This window comes from Nuphar pumila, chromosome 9, assembly GCF_984573655.1.
Source record: "Nuphar pumila chromosome 9, dmNupPumi1.hap1.1, whole genome shotgun sequence".
In the NCBI taxonomy this organism is placed as follows: domain Eukaryota; kingdom Viridiplantae; phylum Streptophyta; class Magnoliopsida; order Nymphaeales; family Nymphaeaceae; genus Nuphar; species Nuphar pumila.
The window spans coordinates 87811616-87837105 of NC_143257.1; the positions used below are offsets into that span (position 1 = coordinate 87811616).

The following is a 25490-nucleotide window of genomic DNA, read 5'->3' on the forward strand; positions in this document are numbered from 1 at the left end:
TATTTTGCTTGCTTCTTTCATGTTGCAACTTGTTCTCAGCTGTTTATGATGTTAGATAATTAAGAAAAGCGTCTTTCTAAGTATCATGATCTCTATATATGTTATTCTGCTGTTTTTTATCATCCTGGTTTGTTCTTGAGATGTAGACATGCGGAGAGATGTGCAGGAGATCTTCAAAATGACTCCTCATGATAAACAAGTTATGATGTTCTCAGCAACACTCAGCAAAGAAATCCGCCCTGTTTGCAAGAAATTTATGCAAGATGTAATGTCCTGTGGCAATGCTGCAGAAAACTTATTTTGTCATTTACAGTTGCCAGCTTTTCTGCTAGAGTTATTTAGTCAGTAGCAACTTTTGTTGTCAGTAGTTATATACTTCTGGGGTGTCTAATGGGTTTGGTAGATCTAGTGCATCTGAATGATTATCTTCTTCCTGGGGAATTGAGCCTTGTTACATCAGTCGAGGATGTGTCTCATATGAGGGTTCTTTTAATCTTCCTAGGTGGATCTGCTCTGCTGCTTCCCTGGTCATTCTATCTGGACCATAATTTGTTTCCTTTCTGATTGTTCTACTAAATTTGTCAGTCTCTTTTAGGGATTATAGATATTGGTCTATTGGGGCTTTTGTATGACTTAGTGATCACAGTATACTTTGGGCCTGGGTCTTCTGGAATTAGTGTTGGTGAATGAGCTGGAGAGGGATTTGTACCCAGAAATTTGGAATGAGATTGGACTGAATCTTGGTTGGGGAAGCTGGTGATGCATTATTCATTTTGACCCTGGATTCACTTTGAGAGTTGAGGACAGTCTCTAATCTGGTTTGACCTGACGTTTGTTCCCTTTCAGCCAATGGAAATTTATGTCGATGATGAAGCCAAGTTGACACTCCATGGTCTTGTACAGGTGCTTCTACATCACATTTGCAATTACAAGTTAACAAAGCTTCTTGTTTTTGTGCTTTAGCAGCAGGACCTGTGCTTCTCTTATTCATTTTTTAATCTTAACTTTTGTTTGCAGCATTACATAAAGTTGAGTGAATTGGAAAAGAACCGCAAGTTGAATGACCTCCTGGATGCATTGGACTTCAATCAAGTTGTTATCTTCGTCAAAAGTGTGAATAGAGCAGCAGAACTCAACAAATTGCTTGTGGAATGCAATTTTCCTTCCATTTGTATTCATTCTGGAATGTCTCAGGAAGAGAGGTTTGAACTTTCATCTTGGTCTATACTTGAAGAAGAATATAATGACATACAGAGGAACTGCTAAAAATATGATTTGTTTCCTTGTCATGATATAAACCAAAACACGGTATCTGGTTTTTGAGTATTCTAGTATGGGACTAGACAATTTGAACATTACCAGGCACATACCTTTTTTTAACTGCTGTTTCTGAAATGGATATGTGAAGTTCCTCAGAACAACATGATCTGTTGAATTTAATTTGTTTCCCTGTCAAAAGGAGCTCTCTCACTTTTACGTGTAAGAATTAGAAACCAAGATGCTTCTCAGTTCTCCCCTATTGCATTTGTTCCAGCTTTCTATTTATGTTTCATTTTTTTTTGAAGTCATGCCTTTTCTTTTGTTTCCTTTTTGTTCATTAGATTTTGTAGGTGTTAACTTCTGTAGACTGCTTTGCACCCGGTGAAAAAAGTTTTCAAGGAAACCTTTAGTTTAAAACAATGACAATTAGCTCTGTTACTAACTTTGCATTACTTTCAGTGCTGCATTCTTTGAATTATCTTTTCTGGATAGTAATATTGTAAGAAAATGTAACCCACAACCAAAATATCTCTCAAGAAATGCTCACAAAGAGATTACAAGAACCATAAGGGTTCATAAAGAGAGCTCAGGCACAAGAACCTCTAAGGTTCATACACAATACCCTTAAAAAGGGTATACAAAATGAGTAGGAAAAATAAACTTCATTAATTTGGGAGAAAATCCCACACACTTGAATGCATTACAAGGGGACAATACCCCATATTTATAGAGGAAGAGGAAAGAGCCATCAAGGGAGTCATTGGACTCCCAATGGCTCAATTTAGAGCCGTTGGGAGTCCAACGACTCTCTCAAAAAGTGTTTTTTGAGATCCAAACTCTAAACTAAAACCTAATTTCTAATTAAATCCTAAGGCTAGCTAAAGCTAGTCAAGAGAAAATAAAATAAAATAAAAAAGATTACATATGAGATATGAGATAAAATTACATATTTTAACACTCCCCTCAAACTTACGGTTGGATAACCGAAAGTTTGTCTAAGAGAAAGTGAAATCGAGGAGCAACGAGAGGTTTGGTAAAGAAGTCTACCAATTGATATTCTGATGAAACGTAGGGAAGATTGATAGTGCCGCGTAGAAATTTCTCTCGTACGTAGTGACAATTCATCTCTATATACTTGGTGCGTTCGTGGAACGTTCGATTGCTGGCAATATAGATAGAGCTTTTGTTGTCACGACAGAGATTTGATACTCCTGTACTTTTGACTTCCATATCGGAGAGTAGGCGTCGAAGCCAGACTACTTCCATAGTGGTTGTAGTCATTGCTCTGTATTCAACCTCTATTGTTCTGTATTCAGCCTTTGTTGACGAGAGAGAGACTTTTTGTTGCTTCTTGCATCGCCATGAGACCAAAGATTCACCTAAGAAAACAAAAACCAGTAGTTGAGTGACGGTTATTGGGATCACCTCCCCAATCTGCATCAGTATAAGCAATTAGTTCTAGGTTAGAGGAAGCAAACAAAAATAGTCTTCAAAAAATAGTTTTTTTAATATATCGAATAATACGCAAAACTGCTCCCATATGAACAGAAGTTGGAGCATGCTGAAATTGACTTGCTGTATGAACATCATGTGCAATGTCAGGTCTTGTAATAGAAAGATCCGATAGTGCCCCGACAAGTTGTTTATAAGGAGTTGAATTCTCAAGCGGTTCTCCATCATCAATCTTCATTTTGACATTTACAACTTCGGGAGTGTCAACGTTTCATCTGAAATACCTAACCTGACAACAATATCTAAGTCAAACTTAGATTGAGTTAGTAAATATCCTCTAGAAGAGTATGCAACTTCTATACCAAGAAAGTATTTTAAAAAACCTAAATCACTCATTTCAAAATGTGTTTTAAAGAACTTTTTAATATTGTAAACTCCTTATTTATCACTTTCGGTGATGATCATGTCGTCAACATAGAGAAGAATAATAATAATACATGCATCAGAATTCTTAACACACAAAGTTGTGCCAGCAAGACAAGATTGAAAACCAAAATTAAGCATAACCTTACTAAACTTATCATACAAACCTTTCAGAGCTTGTTTGAGACCGTACAAAGCCTTATTTAAGCGAAGAGTTTTCTTTTAGGGACATTAATCCTGGTGGTGGATTCATGTATACTTCTTCAGCTAAACTTCCATTTAGAAACACATTCTTAACATTCATTTGAAAAATATGTCATTTCTTTATAGAAGCAAGAGCTATCAAGATTCTAACAGTGGTCATTCTAGCTATTGGGGCAAAGGTTTCTTCATAGTCTATTCCATATTCTTGATAATAGCCTTTGGCAACTAACCGAACTTTGAATCTCTCAAGAGTGCCATCACTCTTGGTCTTAACTTTGTACACCCACCGACAACCAATAAGTTTTTTGTTGGGTGGGATATCTTGAATGATCCAGGTGTTTGCTTTTTCTAAGGCTTCTAATTCAATTTTCATGGTTTTGACCAGAGTTACCGGAAACGCCTATAGAATAGGGGAAGCGCGCTTCCCCGGGACGCGTTTCGGAAGCGCGAAACGCAGCGCTTCCGAAACGCGAGGGGAAGCGCAGGTTCAATTGAGGAAGCGCGTCCCCCTTTAAAGGGAAGCGCGTTCCCCTTTAAAGGGGTACCCCTTTAAAGAGGTACGCGTACCCCTTTAAAGGGGGACGCTATTATGGAAAGGTCGAGTTTGCCCTTAAATTTTTTTTTTTACACATGAATATATTTTTTACCAAGGTTAAAATGGGTATTTTATAAAACCCGTGAAAAAATAAAATCAAAAGGGGCTTAGGGTTTTGTTTTTTCACGCGTTCCGACTCCTCTCTCTCTCTCTCTCGAGTTTTCGGCGAGCTCCGAGTTCCGGCGACCTCAAAAAATTCCGGTGGCCTCCACCGACTTTCGAAGATGAAGATGTTCACCTTCAGGTACGCTATCCCCCTCTCTCACGCTCTGTCACTCTCTCTATCTCTCTGTCGTGCGAGCTCCCCTCCAGTCAGCAACACCAGTGGGATCCAATAGGGTAGTTTTGGGGAAAGTGATCAAGGGTTTTTTCTTTCTCGGTGTAGATCTATCGCAGGTTTTTTTTTTTAGGGTGTATATCAAGGTTTTTTTTGTTCCTGTAGATCAAGGGTTTGTTTGTAGTTTTTTTAGTTTATGATTCATTATCGCAGCCGTTTTTTTTATTCATTCTGCAGTGGGTTGTTTTTTATTGTCTCCATGATACTAGTCTATTGATAGCGTAAGCAATGTAATATTAACTTCTTATCTAAACAGATGGTATGTATTCGTCACAAAACTTTTCTGATATAGCTGGATTGTTAATTTGCATTAGCCATTATGTGCTGTAGCTTCTTATTTAACTCTTCAGTTGTTTATGATATGATGGTGATAGTGTATGTGGAAGTTCATTTTATACTTCATCAGTTGGCAAAGAAAATCAGTGCACCGGATGGGGTGGAAGTATCATTAGAGATAACATGATATTGTTGATGGTTTTAATGATCTTAACTATTCTACACTGATGAATAATTTTTTTGCTAATTGGTGTATAACGGGTATAATATGCAATATTATTGTTTTATTGGAGAGCATTTGAGTGTGCTGTTCCCACATTTTAAAAGCTATTTCTTCAGTCCGATGTACAGTGAGAGGCTGAGAGCTGCTGGAGGATGTGAGCTGGTACAAATAGTAAATGAACATTATCATGAAGAAGATAACCGTAATGATTTAGAACCTCAGTTCTAAGTCTATTGTCTCAGAGATCAATGTTTGCCAAGGCTGGTAGCACTTTAATGTTCTCCATTTGTGCAAAATTAAGTTGATGGGTACTTGGAGAATTTCCCAATGAGTTGGGTATTGAACTTTAGTGGAGTCCTGAAAGAAAACTGGATTTATATGTTCTTGATCTGATTTAGCAGTTCAATCAAACTATTCTCTCTCTATATTCTCAGTTATTTATGTTGCTTGTTTCTTATTAGAACTTGAAGTGCCTGTTTGAGTATTTAGTTCAGTGATAGTCAGATTGCACGTAATTTCCCCCCCTTTTTTAGCTTAGTCTTTTGTTTACATCCCCATGCTTTGTGTTCTTCACTCTCCATTATTTACTGTTAATAATAGCTTTTTTTAAGTGTTTTAGGTTGATTCTGATACTTTTATGATGCAGATATATTTGCATGTTCTTTGCTTCATTATTGACCATCTCAAGCTATGATCACGATAATTCTGATGACGATGACGATTCTTTGTACAATTTGGAGCATGAATCATCTAGTGGTGTTGGGAAGGGCAAGAAGAGGTCTTCTGCTTGTCCATATCAGTTTGAGGACCGAAACGAAAATTGTTTTGATGAGGAAGATGAAGAAGAATATGACTTGGATGACTACTATTCTGAAGATGACCAAGATGATGAACCACCTAGCATGCATAAAACAACAGTGCTATGGCGCCATGTATTGAAACAAAAGAAGAGTGGGCAAGGAAAGCAAGGTGGAACCCAAGTTTTTATGTGCAGGCACTGCAAAAATATTTATCATGGGTCATATACTCGAGTTTTTGCACATCTCATGGGATCTCCAAAGGGACAAAGTGTTGGGATTGCCTTTTGCCCTGAAGTTGCAAAAAATGCAGAATTGGCAAAAAAAATTAAGAGGCAAGTTCGTCGAGTGAAGGTTTCATCAAGTGCATTTGAGTTGAGGAGATCAAGAATTGATACTCCGAAGAAGCCTATTAGTATGACTACATCATCTAGTGGAAGCCGAAAAACAGTTGATATTCGTGATACCTTTAAAAAGGTAGAAAGAGATGATGTAGATCACAAAATTATCAGATTTTTGTGTGCAAATGACATACCTTTCAATGTGCTTCGATCACCATATTGGGAAGAGATGATATCTGCAGTTAGTAAAGTGCTCGGATATAAACCCTCATCATATGAAAAAGCGCGAACAACGTTGCTTGACAGTGAGAAAGAGTGTGTTCACAGGGAGTTAAATGAATTTCGAGAAAAGTTTGAGGAGTTTGGAGTTTCCATTGTCTCAGACGGTTGGACAAATATCAAGAACAAACACTTGATAAATATACTTGCCTCAAACTGTTTTGGCTCGATGTTCTTATATGCAAGCGATTTTTCTAATGTGCAACAGTCAGCTGCAAACATTGCCGAGTTTTTGAAGACGGGATTTAAACTTGTGGGGCCTTCTAATGTAGTGCAAGTGATTACAGACAATGCAGCAAATTGCAAGTTAGCAGGTGAAGAATTAAAACAAACGTACAAGTATATTTTTTGGTCACCTTGTGTTGTGCACACACTTAATTTGATCTTCAAGGATTTGGCACATGAGTTTCATTGGTTGGGAGAAACATATTTGCAGAGTAAAGAAATTGTGAAGTATATTATAAATCATTCAAAAGCACTAGCAATCTTTAGAAGCAATGAAAAATTAGAATTAATAAAGATTGCAAAAACAAGGTTTGCTTCACATTATACTACTTTGAAACGCTTGCTTGATGTGAGGGAGAGCTTAAGGCTCACAGTAATTTCAGATAGATGGAGTGATTGGAAGCAATCATGCACGGATGAAATTATGAAAAAAATGGCTGTTACAACAGAAACAATTGTTCTTGATGAAGAATATTGGGATTCTGTACGTTTAGCATTATTGATTACAAAACCCATCTATAAGATGATTAAATTTTGTGATCAGGAAGGTCCTATAATTGGTGAAGTGTATGAAGGCATGGACAACATGTTGGGGGAAATCAAAGACAATCTAAAAGGACAACCAGATTTATATGAAAAGATTCATAAGATTGTCTCAAATAGATGGGACAGAATGAATGTGCCTCTCCATAGTCTAGCCCACATGCTTACTCCAAAATATTACGAGTCGGAGTATCTCAAAATCCCAGCAGCAGGAGGGGTCAAACGAGTTTCTCCTGGTAAAAATTTAATTCTATCTATTTAATGAAGTTTAAAGTTAAATGATTTAATTATTTTATTATTTCATTTGCATTTCTCTTGTTATAGTTACTAAACATTTTTTTTTTGCAGAAAAGGATAATGATATCTTAGACGGTGCAATGCTTGCGCTTGAAGTCATATCTTCTGGAAATGAAGAGTTATCTACACTTTATAAGTCACAACTTGTGGCTTTTGCATCAAGAAGTGAAAGATTTAGCCGAAATGCAGCACGAATAGATGCACTGAATCCTACAATGTCAGTGCTTAATTGGTGGCGTTTTTATGGTGGTGATACACCGGAGTTGAGAGCATTAGCCATTAAGGTTTTATCTCAACCTATTAGCACATCTTCTGCAGAAAGAGTGTGGAGCACCTATAGTTACATTCACAATGTTAAAAGAAATAGGCTCAATGAAGATCGTGCTGATACCTTAGTGTATATTCATTCCAATCTTCGATTGATTGACAGGTATAATTAAACTGTGTTGTACTTTTGTTTTGGTATTTTTTTTCTCTTTTTTTATCATTGATTGTTTATTAGCATTCATATTTTATATTCTTGTTATAAAAGGTGCAACAATCGCTATAAAGAAGGGCCTAGTCGAAAATGGGATATCAATCCAGAACTTCCTATTGTAGAAGAAAATACGTTGAGATTAGAGGATATGCGATGGAGAGATTTGGATGATAGTGCACAACAATCAAGCACTATTTCCAAATCCAAACATAAAGATGCACAACCAAGAGCTCCATTACCTCCAATAATTATACGTACAAATGAAGTTCAAGAGGATACAAATCAATCCATCAGAGCTAGTAGAACTGCAGATATACAAGAGCGACCATCAGTTCCACCTAGGCAAGGTATGTTGATATTGTGTTTTTTATATTTTAAATTATGGTTTTTGAACATTTTAACTTTTTAACGTATTCATTATAGGAAATGAAGGAAGGAGCAGAAGACATGGTCGTGGAGGACAAGATGCACGTGATGATGCAGAAAGTTCGCGATCTATTGCTGACTTGAAGGGGGAAGAGAAAGATGACAGATTAATGAACTCTTGAAGTATTATTTTTTTTTATGATGTAGTTGGAGTTGTCCAACTTAAAAACTTTTATGTTACTTTTTTGTCATGGTCTTATAATATTTTTTTGGTATACTTTTATTTTGAATCTTGCATGATGAAGTGAAGTAGTGGATTATGTTAATTTTAAGGTGAGACTTAGAGTTTAGAACATTGTAGCTTATAATTTACAATTTAGAAATTTATAGCTTCTTAGGTCGCTTCCGGTTCGCTTCCTATGTCGCTTCCGAGACGCTTCCTATGTCGCTTCTGAGACGCTTCCCGGTTCGCTCCTAAGTGGTCCCACGCTTCCCGCTTCCTAAATTTTTGAAAGTGCCTCGCTTCCCGCTTCCGCTTCCCGTATCGCTTCCCGCTCCCGCTTCCTCGACTGGCAACTCTGGTTTTGACCCATTCAAGTTGATCCTTAGCTGTAGCATAACTGGAGGGTTCTTCATAATAATGAATTAAGGCGATGTAGGCTTGATAATTTGGTGAAAAAGACTCATATGCCACAAAATTTTCAGGGACTTTTGAGATTCTAGTGGACTTTCTAGTTGAAGACACAAGGTCTTGTTTCTTTGTGTATTTTGCAAAGGCACATGGTCTTTCTAAGTTTCCTCGTCTAGAATATTGAATACAATCTTGGGTGCTATTAACTGGTTCTGTGTTAGTGATATCATTTTGATCATCTTGATCGATATCCCTTTCATTACTCATTGGAACTAGGTTCAATAAAAAAAAGTACTCATCTATTTTCGTAGAATCTTTATTTTCAAAGGGACTTTCATTTTCCAAAAAAGATACATTTCTTGAGACATATAGTTTGTTATTTTTAAAATCGAAACACCTGTAACCCTTTTGATGATTTGCATAACCTAAAAAGGCACAAAAAATAACACGTGGAGAGAATTTATCATTCTTATATGTGAACACAAAACATTTACACCCGAATACCCTCAACCTAGAGTAATATGGAGTTTGCTTATAAAGTTTTTTAGTTGGACAAATATTGTTTATCGAGGAAGAAAGCATCCTATTGATAAGATAAACAACAGTTAAAGTTGCTTCAACTCATAAAATTTTTGGTACTGGATGTGTAATGAGAAGTGTCCTTGCTGTTTCTATAATCTGCCTATGCTTTCTTTCAGCTAAACCATTTTGTTGAAGGGTGTAAGGACATGATTTTTGATGTGAAATCCCATACAAGTTCAAATAATCTTTAAATTCTTTTGATAAAAATTCTTCCCCTGAATCAGTGTAAAATATTGAAATATCCTATTTAAATTGATTTTTGACCATATTGTAAAATATTTGAAAATAAGAGAAAGCTTCAGATTTATGTTTAAGAAAATAAATCCAAGTGTGTCGTGTAAAGTCGTCTACAAAAATCACCTAATACATAAAGCTGCCCTTTGATATAACAGGTGCGGGACCCCAAACATCAGAATGTATCAACTAAGTGGTCGTGTAGAAACAAAGGTTCTTTCTTGAAAAGATAGTCTTTTCATTTTTTCAAGAATACATTTTTCACATGTAAAAGCTTCAAAATTACAAAATTTTTCCATGTTTGGAAAAAATTGAATCTTAGATATACAGGATGCCCAAATCTTTTATGCCAAAGATCCAAATCTAACTTTTGAACGTTACAATATAGTGTATTCTTGGGTATTTCCAAAAAATTCATGTAGTACAAGCCTCCTTCTCTATGGCCTTCCCCAATCCGCTTCCTTAACTGGTGATCCTGTACTCGACAATCACGAGAAGATAAGAAAACGTTATACCCATGGTCAATTAATTAAGAAATTGATAAAAGATTTAGATTAAGTTTGAGAATATATCTAATTTTTAGGATATAAAATCCTTTTGAATTTTGAAAAATATTTTCAAAAAAGCCTATTCCTTTAATCTCAAGAGATGTTCCGTCTGCAGTAAAAACATTTAATCCACTTGAGTTATGACATTGTGATAGCAATTTTATGTTGGGTGTCATATGAAAAGAAGCTCCAAAGTCAAGAAGCCAAAGAGATTTACTAGGATCAAAGATGCCGACGGAAGAGACAGCGGCTCCAGCAGATGAAGAAACTTCTTTTAGAAGAGGTTGAAGCGCCTCCACCAATTGAGTTAGAGACATATTCTCAATGGATGTCTGTAGCAGCTTTCTTTTCATAAGGTCTTTTTAATTTTGGACAGTACGTCTTGACGTGTCCTTGTTCAGGACAATAATATCAAATGACTTTTCTTCTTTCAAACTCGCTTCCGTATTTTTCATCATTAGTCCTCCCAACATGTGGAGGCTTATATGGGTGAACATGATTTCTCGGTCTAGATACTGCTAAGATTGAATCATCATCACCTTTGGAAATTCTTTTCTTGAGTCTGTTCTCTTTCATGCTCAACTCTTCTATTGTATCTTCGATGGAAGAGACTTTACCCCAATGGAGAAGAACAAATTTGGTTGACTCAAATTCCGATCTCAAACCATTGATAAATTGGAAGAAATGCTCCACATTCACTTGATTTTGGCGAAATTCTATATCATGTGGACAATGCCACCTTGGTTCAAGGAGGGCTGATTATTCTCATAACTCGGACAAGCTATTGTAATACTCTAATGCTCTTGTTCCCTTGAACCATATTACGGACTTTTTCTTGAAGATTGCATATGTGGGCAATATCCTTGAGAGAGTACATTCTCTTAAGGTAATCCCACGCATCATTGGCGTGTTCAAATTTGGCTAGGCTTGATATGAGCCAAGACATGATTTTGGCATGTCCCATTTTTCATTCTTTCCACTTTTTTTCATACATGAAAATAGTTTTAACCTTTTCTACCTCCGAAAGAGGTATTTCTTTTTCTTTTTCTTTGGTAAGAATTAGTTTAGGTTCCACGTCGGTTCCATCCACTAATATCCATAATCCCTTTCCTCATATAAGGTGCTTCATGATTGAAGCCCATGTTACGTAATTTGAATCATTGAGTTTTATGAGCTTAATAGTGGCATTATCATTGTCATCCATTTTACAAACTTGTGAACGAGAAGAAAAAAAAGAGAAAAAGAGACAAAACTTAAAATAAGTAAAGAATAGGATACTCTACCACAAAATAGCGAAAAATTAGTAGTCCTTCAAGCGTTCAAGTCTTCAAACAACCACTTCTTCAAGGAGACTTCACTCTTTTGAAAGAAACTTAAATGACACGATTTCCAATGCACGAAAAACAAAACTTTTGATTGGCTCTGATACCATGTAAGAAAATGTAACCCACAACCAAAATATCTCTCAAAAAATGCCCACAAAGAGATTACAAGAACCATAAGGGTTCATAAAGAGAGCTCAAGCACAAGAACCTCTAGGATTCATACACAATACCCGAAAAAAGGGTATACAAAATGAAGAGGAAAAATAAACTTCATTAATTTGGGAGAAAATCCCACACACTTGAATGCATTACAAGGGGACAATACCCCATATTTATAGAGGAAGAGGAAAAAGCCATCAAGGGAGTCATTGGACTCCCAATGGCTCAATTTAGAGCCGTTGGGAGTCCAACGACTTTAGTCAAAAAGTGCTTTTTGACTAGTAAAAAAGGAGATGGTTAAAAAAGGTCCAAACTAAAACCTAATTTCTAATTAAATCCTAACTAAGGCTAACTAAAGCTAGTTAAGGGAAAAGAAAAGAAAAAAGATTACATATGAGATATGAGATTACATATTTTAACAAATATTTCAGGCAACAATTTCATTTACTTAATTTATTCTTATAAGCCTGTTTCTTTTCATCTCTTGTCCCAAATGTTCTTTTAAGCATTTTTCAAAAACCAGGTGACTTGGGAATTGGATTGTCTATGGTTGACTTATGAAAGGAGTGCCAACTCGGGTTACTTGGCTGGGGTTTGCTAACTTTTGATTTCTACAAAAATAATGCATTACTTATCATCTAAGTACAAAAAAAAGTTACAGAATGACATGATTATTTGTAAAATCACTAAAAAGGTCAAATAATATCATGCTAAGCTACATTTAGTCATTTAATAATAAGAATCCTAGCGACAAAGCTAGTCTGTAACTCTGTGCGCACACTTGTGTGTGTGGTAATGATAAGGTGCTTCCAGAGCACCTACTCCCACCTAATAAAAGCTTCAAATTTTTTTAAAAAAATTGAGCATTTTTTGTTGATCAGACCCTACAAGATATGATCTACAATTATTATTTAGTGGAAAACAAGTTTTGGATCATGTGATTATAACATACATGCAGGCTTTTTATCATCTTAAAAAATCAACGGCTCACAATGTATAAAAATTTCATCACTTAAAAAATCTTATTTTTATGTCCAAAAGACATGATTTCTATCAAATAGACTGTGTTAATTATATCTATAAGATCTGATTGAGAAGATGCAACCTACAACTGTGATTTATAGTAGGTGGAAGTAGGTGCTCCCTGAGCACCTACTCCCACCTAATAGAAGCTTTAGATTTTCAAATTTCATGAACTTTTTTGTTGACCAGTTATGACCTTTAAAAATCAATGGCTCACAATGTTTCAAAATTTAATGACTTTGCTATCAAATAAGCTATGTTGAGTACATCCATAAGGTAGCATTTTCTCTCTCTCTCTCTCTCTCTCTCTCTCTATATATATATATATATATATATATATATATATATAATGTGTTGTGTGTGTCTGTGTGCGCGTCCTATGAATTGTCTCTTCTCGGTTGGTCTATGATATGATAATTGACAACAATAATCTGTGTGCGGTCTCTGGTTCATAAGAGGTGTTTATGCCTACAGATTGACAAGGTACAAAGGTTTCAAAGAGGGTCATAAAAGGATACTTGTTGCGACTGATCTGGTTGGCAGAGGCATAGATATTGAGCGTGTGAACATTGTGATCAACTATGACATGCCTGATTCTGCCGACACATATCTACACAGAGTCAGTTCCCTACCATTTTGTACTTGTTGCCTGACTGAAGATCATACTGTTAGCTTCTTCATGGCGGCTTACAGCTCTTTGTTCTGTGCAGGTTGGCAGAGCTGGCCGATTTGGTACCAAAGGTCTTGCAATCACGTTTGTATCCTCAGCCTCTGATTCTGATGTTCTTAATCAGGTTTGTTATGCTTTGCATCTGCTTCTCTGAATGTGCTGGTACGTTCCATCTCTTATTTTGCTCTTGTTGTAGGTTCAAGAGAGGTTTGAAGTCGATATAAAGGAGCTGCCAGAGGAAATTGATAGTTCTACATATAGTATGTTTCCTTATTCATGCTCCTCATGCCCTCCATCTTGTATATTAGCGTTCCAGACATGCATACGGAAGTGGTTGAGTTTTATTTCTGAGAAACTCGTATATGGTGTTGCTTCTAGAATCCATGCTGACATGTAATTCTTGGTCTTGTTCATTGCAGTGCAATCCTAAAGTCCGAGCTTCTGAATGCTTGCAGTTCCGCTGCAGTATCTGAGAGTTCGGTTCCATTGTGTGGTGTATTGAAGATTCGTCAATGTATTTATGTGCAAGCTGTAGCTCATTGGGGGGAATTTTCTGATATTTCGTTTGACAGTTAGCTCACATATTCCTAGATTTTGTTAGCCTTTGCAGAAGATTAGTACGTATTTATGTGTTATAGGTCTCTCCGGAATTATAAGTTTTTTTTGTTCAGTTCTCATAAGACCATAGCACATGAAATGAGATCCTCGGCACATTTTTTGTGCCATAGAAAACCTTGTTTTCAAATTTCAAGTTTGTCAGGCGAATGTTATGTGGCTGGTTAACGATGAGGTTCTGAATTTGCTAAGGCTATGTGTTTCTCTGCTATATTGGGAAATCATAATTAAGGGTGGCCATCGGGTCAGGTCACGCTGGGCCTGCCTTGTAAGGGGCCCGTAAAAGTCTGACTGCCCGATTTATTGGATGAGCTGCCGAAAGCCCTATTGAATTATTGTTATTGGGTCAGGTCAGGCCCGGCCCAGCCTGACACTAATCGGGTTGGGGTTTGAAGCCTTTGTCAGTGACCTGCCTGATAGGGTCGGGTGAGAGATTCAGCCGGTTTTCAGCCATCAAGAGAGACGGTGTGCACCTCCGGTGCTCCGTGTTGCTGGGCACCATTGATCGCCTTCATCTGTCCTGCGTCCTCAACTTCTTCATTCAGAAGAAAATGAAAGAGGAAAGGCTGTTCACCTCCCTCGGAACCTGTAAAGGCCCTTTCCAAGAAATGAGAAACCTAGAGAGGGAGGGGACACCCCTTCTCTCACAATACACTGGCCAGCTGTTTGCCTGTGTGATGTTATATGGGAGATACGTCAATCTTTCCTCTTGTCATGGCAAACTGTTGTAGTTTTTTTCAAGGTCGGTACTGTAAAATGCGGCATTAAAGGGCACACTATAAAATTTGAAAAGTATCTGTTTATGTTTTTTATTGGTAGTATGGTACCAAGTCGGGCAGGGACCCAAGCCTGACCCGATAAGTTGTCGGGCTGGGCCAAGACTGACTTTATTTGGGCAGGGTACCCGACCTGATGTCGGGCCCTTCATGTCGAGTGCTGGTTTTATGTTTTACTGCCAGTGTAGAAGACAATACTGGACCACCTTGAGATTGGTTGAAAATCAATGTGACTATGCTTTACCAAAATGGCAAGTTTGGCATTGAATTGAGGGTGCGCTCTTTCTCCCATCCATTAAATTCAAAATCCTCTTTTCCTTTAGAAAATTAGAGTGTCACAATGGGGAAGCACTTCCCCTGATAGGGGAAAAGTGTCTTATTGTCAGCGGGTGTAAGAAACGCACATCATTTAGGGGAACCATGTTTGCGCTGGGCATGGCTGGTGAAAGAGGAAGTTTGAAGGAATTCTCATTCTACTCAATTCCATTAATCCAGGCACAACTTCAATTTAGTTATTGATTCATCGGGTCTATCTAAGCTATGCCCGGTACATTTGGATTTGTAGAAATGGGTCAAAATTCTTACATCAAAGAGAACAGGGAGAATTGAAACCTAGTGCCATCAAAATTCTTTCATTAAAAAAGAGGAATTCAATCCAATTTCACGAATCCAAACATGGCCACTGCTGTCCTGCCCACTTTAAGTTAGAAAGCTCCCTTGTTTTGGATCTTTGGTGCTCTAACTCCAGAGCAGTTGATTTAACTGGCAATGGCCTATCATCATGGAAAACAACTCTATTTTTATACGATGTTTCCCATTTTAGAGTTTATACCTCCTGTTCATTTCCTATGCTTAAAATTTAACATTCAGTTCGATTTCTTACAGTGAGAAACAAGAATTAAAACGAACATATAATGTCTCATGTGAGCTCCCATCACCATTTCTTTAACAAAGACATCACATTATACATCCATCTGCTGTTCAATGGAAATAAAGCATTTATGCAATCGGAACAACGCCATGAGAGAAACATGCCTGTGATGGAAAGCACTTGCAAAAGATGAGCCCTCTTGACATTCATGTTTTACCATGTAGACCAGAGTGGTATCCTTTCAATTGTAAATGACTCGAGCCTTGTATATGCAGATATATGCCATGTGCCAGTCACCTGTTAAAGAGAATATATCACAACAGGATGAAGGGAACCCCGGGGTCCCCAAGTGTTAATGCTCATAGATTGGTGTTATAGAACTAAATGATGCAGTCTTACCTCCACCAGAAAGTTTTGTGATATCTTCCTCCTTTTGTAAGATTGGATTTTCGTCATCAAATTGAATCCATTTTCCTGAACCATGACAAAGCATCATTCAACTCTCAGGATAGATGTAGAAGGGTAGGAGAGGGATTGGTACGTGTATTTAAATCAAAATGACTGACCATTCTCTTGTTTTACCCAAGCAACATAGTGCCCGGAGTCGGCGCTCCTCCCCTTGTGGGTCAGCACAGCAACAAGATCATAAATTCCAGTCAAGTGCATCTTCTTCTCAGATGAGACACCTGCTGAAAAGAAGGTTTTTTGGCATCAGCTGCGCATGAAGATCAACTCTTCAGGCTCTTTTTTATTGCTTTCAGATATTTTAATGAATGGTAAACAGACAGTGAAATAAGCTAGGGTGACCATTGTAACAAATCACATTTACCTACGAATGATAACTTTTAAGCACAAGGTTTCACATGCAAAGAACAGAAGAATGGCAGATGTTTATCTTTGTAAGATTGGACGTGCTTGGGAGGTCAACTAGGGCATTCCATTATTTGCATGAAAAAGTGATTTAGATGGCTAGTATAAAAATAAATGGATCTGGGCTGCTTGTGGTAATCAACATCATCAGGTTGTGATTTTCTCAGATGTAGTCCTATACATCAGCACCAAGTCTATCAAAGGCATCATAGGCTAGTCTTAACACTATAAAGGTCAACTTGTCATAACATCATAGCCAATATTTTAAAATATCATAATTTTATTCTGATAATTAAAAAAGATGAAACCCTAAAATGGTAAATTTTCAAAATATCATAGTTTGTTTTAATAGTAACATAATATTCACATGTTCTAAAAACTTTTGGGCAACCACTTAGCTCATAAAACCATCTAATTGCTCTTCAGAATAACAAGGTGGAACCAAGACATAACATAGGCTAAAAACTATGAAGTCAATTATTTCATCACCATGTTCAAGCCAAGTGTACCAACCAAATGGACAAAACAAAGCACACTAACTTCAAACATATCAGTAGCTGCTGAACTTCCCCTTATGGAATTTTTGTCAGCCATGTTCCAATAGATAAGGTCATTGTTTCTAAGGGGCACACATTGTCCTCTTCTTTCCAACAAATAAAAAAATGATTAAGAAACCTGTTGCTTTTGGAATAAATTAACTAGCCTTTTACTATTTTGATCAATTGTATCATTGTAAAAATAAGTTCATGAGTAGTATTTGACACAAGCTAAAACTCATTATTATCGATACCAGTTATTGACATAAGAATGAAAACATGCAAATAAGCATAAAATGCTTGTAAAAGGCACAACTAAATATTCTTTCAATTGGGCATGGTATTGTAATATTTAGCTTTTTCTTATAGCTTAGAAGAAGAAGGTTACCTTCTTGGCTAGCAACTGCACTATGATCATTTTTCTCATTTAAGGTTTCCTGCAAATACCAAAAAAAAAGCAAGATCAAATATTTTGTAAAAATTGAATAGACTTGGTTTTAGCAAGGAGTCAATCCATTCATTCTTACAATCTAGACCACGGAAACCTCAATGAAATGGGAAACATGATTATCGCCCAACAGCAGCCACTAAACAATAAATATAAATGCTTCAAACAGTTTCAACCTTTGAATGACCAAGAACCAGATGGTAATAACTAAGGTTATGACCTTTGTAACACGGGTACTTTACTAGTTTCTTCATTATTCATAACAGTTCTACCAGCCACTGGTACTTGGGTACTTTGGGCATGGGATATATTAGTTTCGGACTTGACTCAACCCATTTTAATCCATTTTATGATCTAGTGAATGTGTAGATAATACTTTAGATCAAAAGCATCCAACGTTAGCTATATACTTTTTTTATTAATTATTAGTTAATTATATATATTTAACATGAGGTCGGGGTAGGCCTAGGAAGACTTGGATGGAGATGATAGGAAAGGATATGAATGCTTTGAACCTCACCGAGGACATGGCGTTGGATAGAAATGATTGGAGGAAAAGGATTCATGTGGAAGACCCAAAATGAATTTCTTTTTTGGTTCATATCGCTGACCCCAATTGTTTTGGGATGAAGGCGTAGTTGTTTGTTTGTTGTTTGTTATATATATTTAACATGTTCAAGACTTTTAGTTTGTATTCACAGTCTAGAACTTCATAAGTAGTGCATTTTATTCATTTTATGATCTAATTAATGTGTAGAAAATACTTAAGATCAAAAGTGTCCAATGTTAGATATATACTATTTTATTAATTATTACTTAATTATATATATTTAACATGTTCTAGACTTTTAGTATGTATTGACAGTCTAGAACTTCATAACTAGTGCATTTTATAAAAAATACAGTATAATTGTGCATTATTCTATGTATGTGTGTAGACATACGCATGCACCATCCACTAATCAATTCTGTTATCATACGCTATGTACACATTGTACCTTGTAACCACACCCATACCTATGTGACAGGTTATGACAATATAACAATTTGACATCTTTGGGGAGACTTATAGAAAGAAGGTGAAAATGTTCAAACCAGTGAACAGCAGTGGCAGAGTTGAACAATGAAAATTTCAAAATATGGGTCTATGACAATTTTATGACAAAAAATGCCAATATCTCTTGATTAGGCATTTAGTACAGTGAAAGAAACAGTTTGGACATGGGGCGGGGTTTACTCCATTTCGAGGAGAATGAAAGCATAGTTGTGATCGGGAATTACATCATTATAATGTAATTAAAAGCAATTCAATCAACTAAGGAAAATCATGGCTTTTGATAAGTTCAACATACACAAAAGTTATCAATGCTATTTATAAAAGCCATGTATTATGAATACTTGGGTCACATAGATGCTGGTGCGGGTGCGGGTGAGGATGTGGCATTTTAAAAGAACTTGGGTTCAGGGGTGCGGGGAGGGTAAATATAAATATATAGAGTAATGGATAGGTGCGAAATGATACATGCTAAATGAGTTTTTCAGGGTTTTTTGTTTTATTTTTAAATTCTGACTGTATAGATGTGATCTATGTCACATGGGTGCGGGTGCGGGGATTCGGCACTTCCAAAAAACCCACGTCGGGGGTGCGGCAGGGGCAAAAATGTAATATATATATATATATATATATATATATATATATAGGTTCCCCCGACGTGGGTCGGGGGTCCAATTTTTTTTTGCTGGTGTTTGTTTGAAGACTTGTTACCCACGTTTTGCTTGTTGTGTACTTTGGCGCAATGGGACAAAATTGATGAACCGAAAGGATTGGCAATCTGATCGACCCAGCCTGCTGCGTTCTGCTGACTGTCATGATTCAATCATGTCTGAAACTCCCTGGTCTTCACGAAAAAAAAATATTAGCAAAGGTTTGATGTGGTTTGTTGGAGAGAGTCTTCACGAGGCCTACGGCTCCACCGCCACTGCCACGCCACTGCCTAGGGTTCTTCAAATTTCATTTTATATACAGTTGCACACAACTGACAGCTAAAAGAAATTTATTGGATTCGACATGTGGAAAAGAGAGGTCTACACAAGGCTACGGCTAGAGCACCCATCTCGTCAGGAGAAAAGTGAATACTAATAGCCACCAAGGCTACCAACACCATTATCATTTATTATGGAGAGAAAAAATCCTTGACGAAGAAGGATCTGGATCGTTGAAGCCTTGAAGGATAAAGACTTCAAAAGGCTCTTGAATTTTGGTTTTAATTTTTGAGGAAGATGGATCATCATTTCCAAGTTAACAGTATGTTTTCCAACGCTGCGAATTAATTGTTTGGAGGCAGGAATAGCATGGTATGCCAACAAAGCTCGTCAGATGTTGTGGACACAAGTGCCCCTTTATAAAACAAGAGCAGCAGTAGCAAGCAACTGTCAGCAATTTTTTTTTTAAAATTCCGCAGCCCATTTCGTAGAGCAAATTTTAAAAAAAAAATCCAAAAAAGGACCGAAATGACCCTGGGTGCGGTCAACGCACCTAGGATCGGGTTGACCGCACCCGCGTCGAGTCGACGCGGGTGCGGCACCCTGCTAGCCGAATCCCTGTGACATAGGATGTGATCTATGTACTTGATTTTATAGGGATCAGCTCTTGAAGTGTTTGATTCTGACACATGGGTGGGTTTTTATAAGGTTTGAAAAATCAACGGTCCAAAATCTTTGTAAACTTTCGATGCTTCAAATATCATTTTTTCATCAAAAACACATGATCCAGGTGCGGATTCCTCATAAATCGATCGTTCCCAACACATTTATGGGGTCAAAATTGCGAAAAAAATTACCGAAAGAGCAAAAAAACCCATTTAGCACGTATCAATTTAGCACCTACCCATTTCTGTAAGACTCGTGTTTTTGAAAAAAAAATGTTTGGATCTGGTCGGATCCAACCCGGGGGTTTCTTTTTAACGCTCGACTCCGACCCTCCCTGCATCTCACTGGAGCCTCCCTCCCGTTTCTCTCTCCCTAACTCTCACCCGAGCCTCTCTCTCTCTCTCAGACCTTTCCCTCTTTCTTTCAGTGGTGGCGGCATCACTCGATGCCGCCACCCTACCAGAAGCAGCGGCACCACCCGAGTGCCGCTCTTCCCCTCTTTTTTTCAGAAGTGGCGGCACCACTTGGGTGCTGCCCTCCCTTCTCTTCCCTATTTTTCATCGGCAAACCAGAACCACCAGCAGTGGTGGCTTTGGCTCGCCAGGAGGGAGGGTGCTGAGCACCCTCTCCTCTCCTTTCTTCCTTGTGTGTCGCTGGCAGACCAGAGCCACCAGCAGTGGTGGATCTGGCTCGCCAGGAGGGAGGGTGCCAAGCACCCTCTCCTCTTCTCCTTCCCCTGCCGACCAGGTGGGGCAGATGAAGCCGCAACCCCACCCCCACTATTGTATTTCCCTCGCCGGCAACCCAAAGCCACCAACGACGGTGGCTCTGGCTCTCCAGGAGAGAGGGTGCCGAGCACCCTCTCATTGCCTCCTTTTTCTGGAAAGACAGACGGGGTTAGGCAAACACAACCCCCCCCCTCTCGCTAGGTTGGCCGGGTGGAGGGACCGAGCTAGCTCCACCCGACACCCACCCCTCTCTTTCGCCGCCCCAGGCTATGGTAGCAAAAGGCTACCGTTGTGCCAACCTGGGTTTGGTTTCTACCAGGGTGCCCCAAATCGGGGTGCACCCTGGGGCTCAGAATGGGCACGGCTCGACTCAGTCGAGCCACCGAGCTGCCCTGCCTGCTCTCCCTTTGTCCTGCCTGGTCAGGTGCCGCCGGGCTGAACTCGACTAGCTTTGAGTCCAACTAACTCAAACTGGGTTCGGATTCAACCCCTGCGACACAAATGTTACTTATTCTGTTAAATTAAGTTTGTTGCATCGTTCTTTTCGCAACACGATAAAATATCTTTTAACGCACTACATTGGTGCAACAGATGAGACACGCTTACCAAGGCACAAGCCTTTAAAAACCTACACTCGGAATCATCAAAGATTCAAACCATCTCCGAGGTAGAGGAAAGTTGCATACGAGAACAAATGTCAGAATACTTCTAACTTGTACGTATTATATATATATATGCTTTTAACTCAAGAACGCAGTTTTGCGTATTCTTGTCTATTTAAATTATGTCATTTACTTTGTCGTCACGCTATAACGTGCACAGGCTCTTGCCTATGTAATTTATTTAGTCGATGTACGGTTTCATACATCGTGCATTGCTTACGCAATTTATTTAGCCCAATGTATGGTTTCGTACACTGAGCATCACTTACGCAATTTATTTCGCCTGATGTGTGGTTTCACACATCGGGCCTTGCTTTATGTCATTTACTTTGTCGTCGCGCTGTAATGTGCATATACTTATGTTTTACTATATATGTATATAACTTTATAAAGTATGCAGTTTTGCGTACTCCTGCCTACTTTAGATTACGCGTGCATGTATTTAAAGATGCAGATTTGCGCATCCTCGCCGAATCTCTATTTTTAAAAGGATTTCATATGCAAGATTTCAAGCTCGTATTTTTCGCTGTCTCAAAAAGTAAAACAAGTATTTGGCGTTTGCGTATTCGCAACTGAGTTTTCTCCTTAAACCAGAATAGCAGAAAGGCTTTGACTACGTAGCCCTAGGTGGTACGTACGTCCGATCCTTTTTGGTATCCGAAATGACTCGGATATTTTTCAGTCTAAAGCATGAAACATTGAAATTTCTAAATAAATATTGGGTTTCTTTTTCTGAGAAACCGATATCCTTCTCATCGTAGTGGTACTATTAGACATGCACGATATGTTAGTACTACGATGATTGGATGAGAGGTTTATAATAACCTCGTAGTGTGATAATGCACGCTGATTAAAAGAAAAACACATAAATAGTGATGATCGCCTTCATAGGCAAGATGCCCGATTTGGTTTAAAAGACCAGAGCATGTAGAATGAGTCGCTAGTTAAAATAGAACCTGACATACCCATTCGTCTCTTTGGTTTCGTTAAGAGAGAGGATGAGATGATACAAAAACTCCAATAGACAAGTTGTTAACAACTACGCTTCTCGAGTAGCAATGACTCGGTGTCCCCAGTCATCGAACTTAGGGGACTAGGCTACCAAATATTATCCTAGGTAGTAGATCCCATTGACTTCTGTAGAAGTTCGGATGCATCTCTTGCCATTTATGCCTCTAGGGAATTCTCTCTCGGTCATTGACCGTTCTTTTAATAGCGGATTCAGCTAGTTATTCGGGGTATCAAAATACATACAATAACAAATCCCTGGGCAATCAGAGTTATTTCTACGTTTTTCGTGTACGTACCATCAGGACAGTTAATTATCGAAACAAGATTATCATGCTCATTTTACTTATTCTGAACTGCACATCACAAAAGGAACAACGCACACATATGTTAGTCTTGTTCTAAATTTCGATATCTATGCACCTACTAAATTTTTATAAGTTTGACCTGTTTTATGGGATACAGGTGATGATTAGGTCGATACGGCAGACGATGGCGCGATGACGTGATTATATCAAGATCCCACTTAGCACTTCAAATATCTTGTTAGGTGGCCAGACTAAGGCTCTTGAGTATATTCAACAGGACATTCAACAACTCTTGGCCTAGTCAGTCGATGTTTTCCACTCATCTTCTCCTTCGTCCTCTTCTGGTATTGCCTTTGCAGCAGGGGCAAAGTCAGGAATTTAAACTAGGGTGGGCACAAATGCACAGTAAAAAGGAAAAATAATTTCTATGACAATAAAATATACTAGAAAGTGCAAAACAATTTGAGGAACTTAGAGTGTCATTCTTTTCTTTTTTCCTTATTGGTTTTGATTCCAAATATCTGCAAGCATATGGGTAAAAAAATATTATAGGGGAATCATGCACTAAGCTTGCTTGTTAGATGTAATTTCTGTATTATCTGGAAGACTAATATATCTTTCTACAATCTTTGGATGTCATGGAGTCATGGACAATTCATGAGCATATACATCAAAAGAGACACTTCTATCTTTCCATTTATAGCTGCTTCTGAATTGATAAAAACTGAGGAATATGTGCTCTTAATTCAAATGTGAAAGTGCTAAAGACGACCATGGCTCCCTGTTGGAGACCCTCATAAACTTATCAAGAATCAAATCATCCAGGGATGCTGGAATGAAGAATCTCTAATGTGTCCTAATAATCTCTGTCATTCGCAAATCCCTTGCAAAAACTCATCTCTAAAACATTGGATCTGCTGTAATACAGGAGACGCCCTGCAGTTGGAAATTCTGATCTATGGTAATACGCAGGATCAAAGTCAGATGCCCTATCAAGTTTGGTCTATTGCTTTGTTGCAGGACATACTTTGTTCGCCACTTAGATGCTGAGCTCTTCAGAATATACTCTGCAATGGAATCAAGCAGCATATCCCAGCATCACTGCTGTTGCGCCTCCAGCACCCTTCCAATGTCGCTATGCCACACCTAGACGCTCATTACCACAGGGGTCTTAACTGCTGCAAAGGATAAAATAAATAGTGGGGCATTGCCAAAGTGGTTTTTAACACTTATGAGGTATTTTTCTCAACTTATTTCTTAAACCTAGTCCCTCATATTCAGTTATGTTTGTGTTTTACCCTGTTATTGCATATTCCATTTTCTGTTTATATCATTAGCATTTCAAAATCTCAATCTGCATTCACCATACTTGTGTTGGAGTTTCCCTTCCCATCTCTTATTTCCCACAGTAAGCATGCGTGCATTCATTAAAATCATCCATGTTAGCATCATTTCTTGCACCCTGTTGATATTCCATCCTACACTGTGCACAATTTCTCTCATGAGCACATTTTGTAATTTTGTATAAGTTTTTTTTTTTAATTCCTCTTTTGTATAAACTTTAATTATCAAAAATCTCATTTGAATCTATGTGGTTTCAATGCTTATATGGAGATACAAATCTATTGTGTAAAGAAAAGTTCGCCTGTAATCCGCCCAAGGTCTATTGACTTATTATTTCAAATACCATTTTCTGCTGGACTACCATTTTAAACTCTGAAAAATGATTGAGTGCAAAGCTTTCAAAATTTTCATAAAAAGTTTACAAGTTCTGGATTTTGGGGCATTACAATTTCTCTCTATATATGAAATTGATTCAGAACCTACTGACCTAGTCTTTAGTTAGCCCAGATTTAAATTCTCAATTCTAGTAGGGATGTAGCCCCAGATCTAGACCATGTTTGATTTAGTCTAATCAGATATGTGACAGACCCAAGGTCTGATTTATCGAATCAGACCTGGGCTTAAACCCATATCTGAATTTCTGGACCCAAGTCCGATATACTTTGAATCAGAATGAGACCTGGGTGTGGGCCACGGTTATAAAAAACACTATAGCACTCGAGGAAGCATGCTTCCCCATAATGGGAAAGTGTGTTTTCCGCTTCTTCCCGCTCATTTTCCAATATTAGGAAGTGATTTTTTTTTTTTTTTTGGGGGGGGGGGGTTAGAGCCTTTAACAATTATTTTTTGCCCAATATCGGGAAAACTCAATTCATATTCGCTTCCCACTCAAATCCTAGGTCGCTTCCCACTTTGTTTCCTCTTCGCTTTCAATTTTTTTTAAGTCATCTCGCGCTTCCCGCTTCCTAAAATTTTAGAAGCGCCTCGCTTCCCGCTTCTACTTCCTAAATCTCTTCTTGTAATACCTGTGAATTTTATCAGATAAATAAACTTGAAATTATGTCCTTAAGCTGGTACATTAATATTTTTATTATTTTATTTGTTTAATACATATTTGGATCTCGGATATCCTGTCTGGATCTTCAATGTCAAAACCCTAATATTCTATTCGAATCACAGATATCGGATCACAAACCTATTATGTGGATATCTAGTAGTAAATTTCAATCTCTTGTTTGGGCCTTTGATATCAGATCCTTAATATTCGGGTTAGAATTGATATTGGATCCAAGACGAATGGAGTGGATCCATGAAGTTTAAATCAGATTCTTAATAAGAAATTTTTTATATCGGACCTATAATGCCTTATAGGGATTCGTAATAGCCTATGAGATGTTTGGATCTGCA

The 25490-nt window shown here is 37.8% G+C and overlaps 3 protein-coding genes across 4 annotated transcripts in view; 2 read left to right on the forward strand and 1 right to left on the reverse strand.

The window, feature by feature from the left end:
- The window catches only part of LOC149828677 (DEAD-box ATP-dependent RNA helicase 15-like), a 31416-nt gene extending 17416 nt beyond the window's left edge, over positions 1-14000 (forward strand). Inside the window, exons 6-12 of the mRNA XM_090017681.1 lie at positions 147-265; positions 847-903; positions 1018-1202; positions 13073-13217; positions 13309-13392; positions 13465-13528; positions 13688-14000. Of these exons, the coding sequence (XP_089873807.1) occupies positions 147-265; positions 847-903; positions 1018-1202; positions 13073-13217; positions 13309-13392; positions 13465-13528; positions 13688-13698 (665 nt within the window). The 3' untranslated portion in view covers positions 13699-14000. The remainder of the gene's footprint in view (positions 1-146; positions 266-846; positions 904-1017; positions 1203-13072; positions 13218-13308; positions 13393-13464; positions 13529-13687) is intronic.
- On the forward strand, positions 4712-7817 carry LOC149828678 (uncharacterized). Its single transcript, XM_090017680.1, has 2 exons — positions 4712-7191; positions 7304-7817. The coding sequence occupies exons 1-2, from the start codon at positions 5427-5429 to the stop codon at positions 7690-7692; spliced, it is 2154 nt and encodes a 717-aa protein (XP_089873806.1). The 5' UTR covers positions 4712-5426; the 3' UTR covers positions 7693-7817.
- Positions 14001-15476: 1476 nt separating the features above from the next.
- Positions 15477-25490, reverse strand: part of LOC149828679 (ubiquitin carboxyl-terminal hydrolase 6-like) — a 115472-nt gene continuing 105458 nt past the window's right edge. The window contains exons 15-18 of one of the 2 annotated variants that reach the window (XM_090017683.1): positions 17325-17373; positions 16097-16216; positions 15930-16004; positions 15477-15827 (exon numbers count right to left, since the gene is read on the reverse strand). In XM_090017683.1, coding sequence (XP_089873809.1) covers positions 15772-15827; positions 15930-16004; positions 16097-16216; positions 17325-17373 — 300 coding nt within the window. In that variant the 3' untranslated portion in view covers positions 15477-15771. Of the gene's footprint in view, positions 15828-15929; positions 16005-16096; positions 16220-17324; positions 17374-25490 lie in introns of both variants that reach the window. The other variant, XM_090017682.1, reaches the window with a different exon arrangement.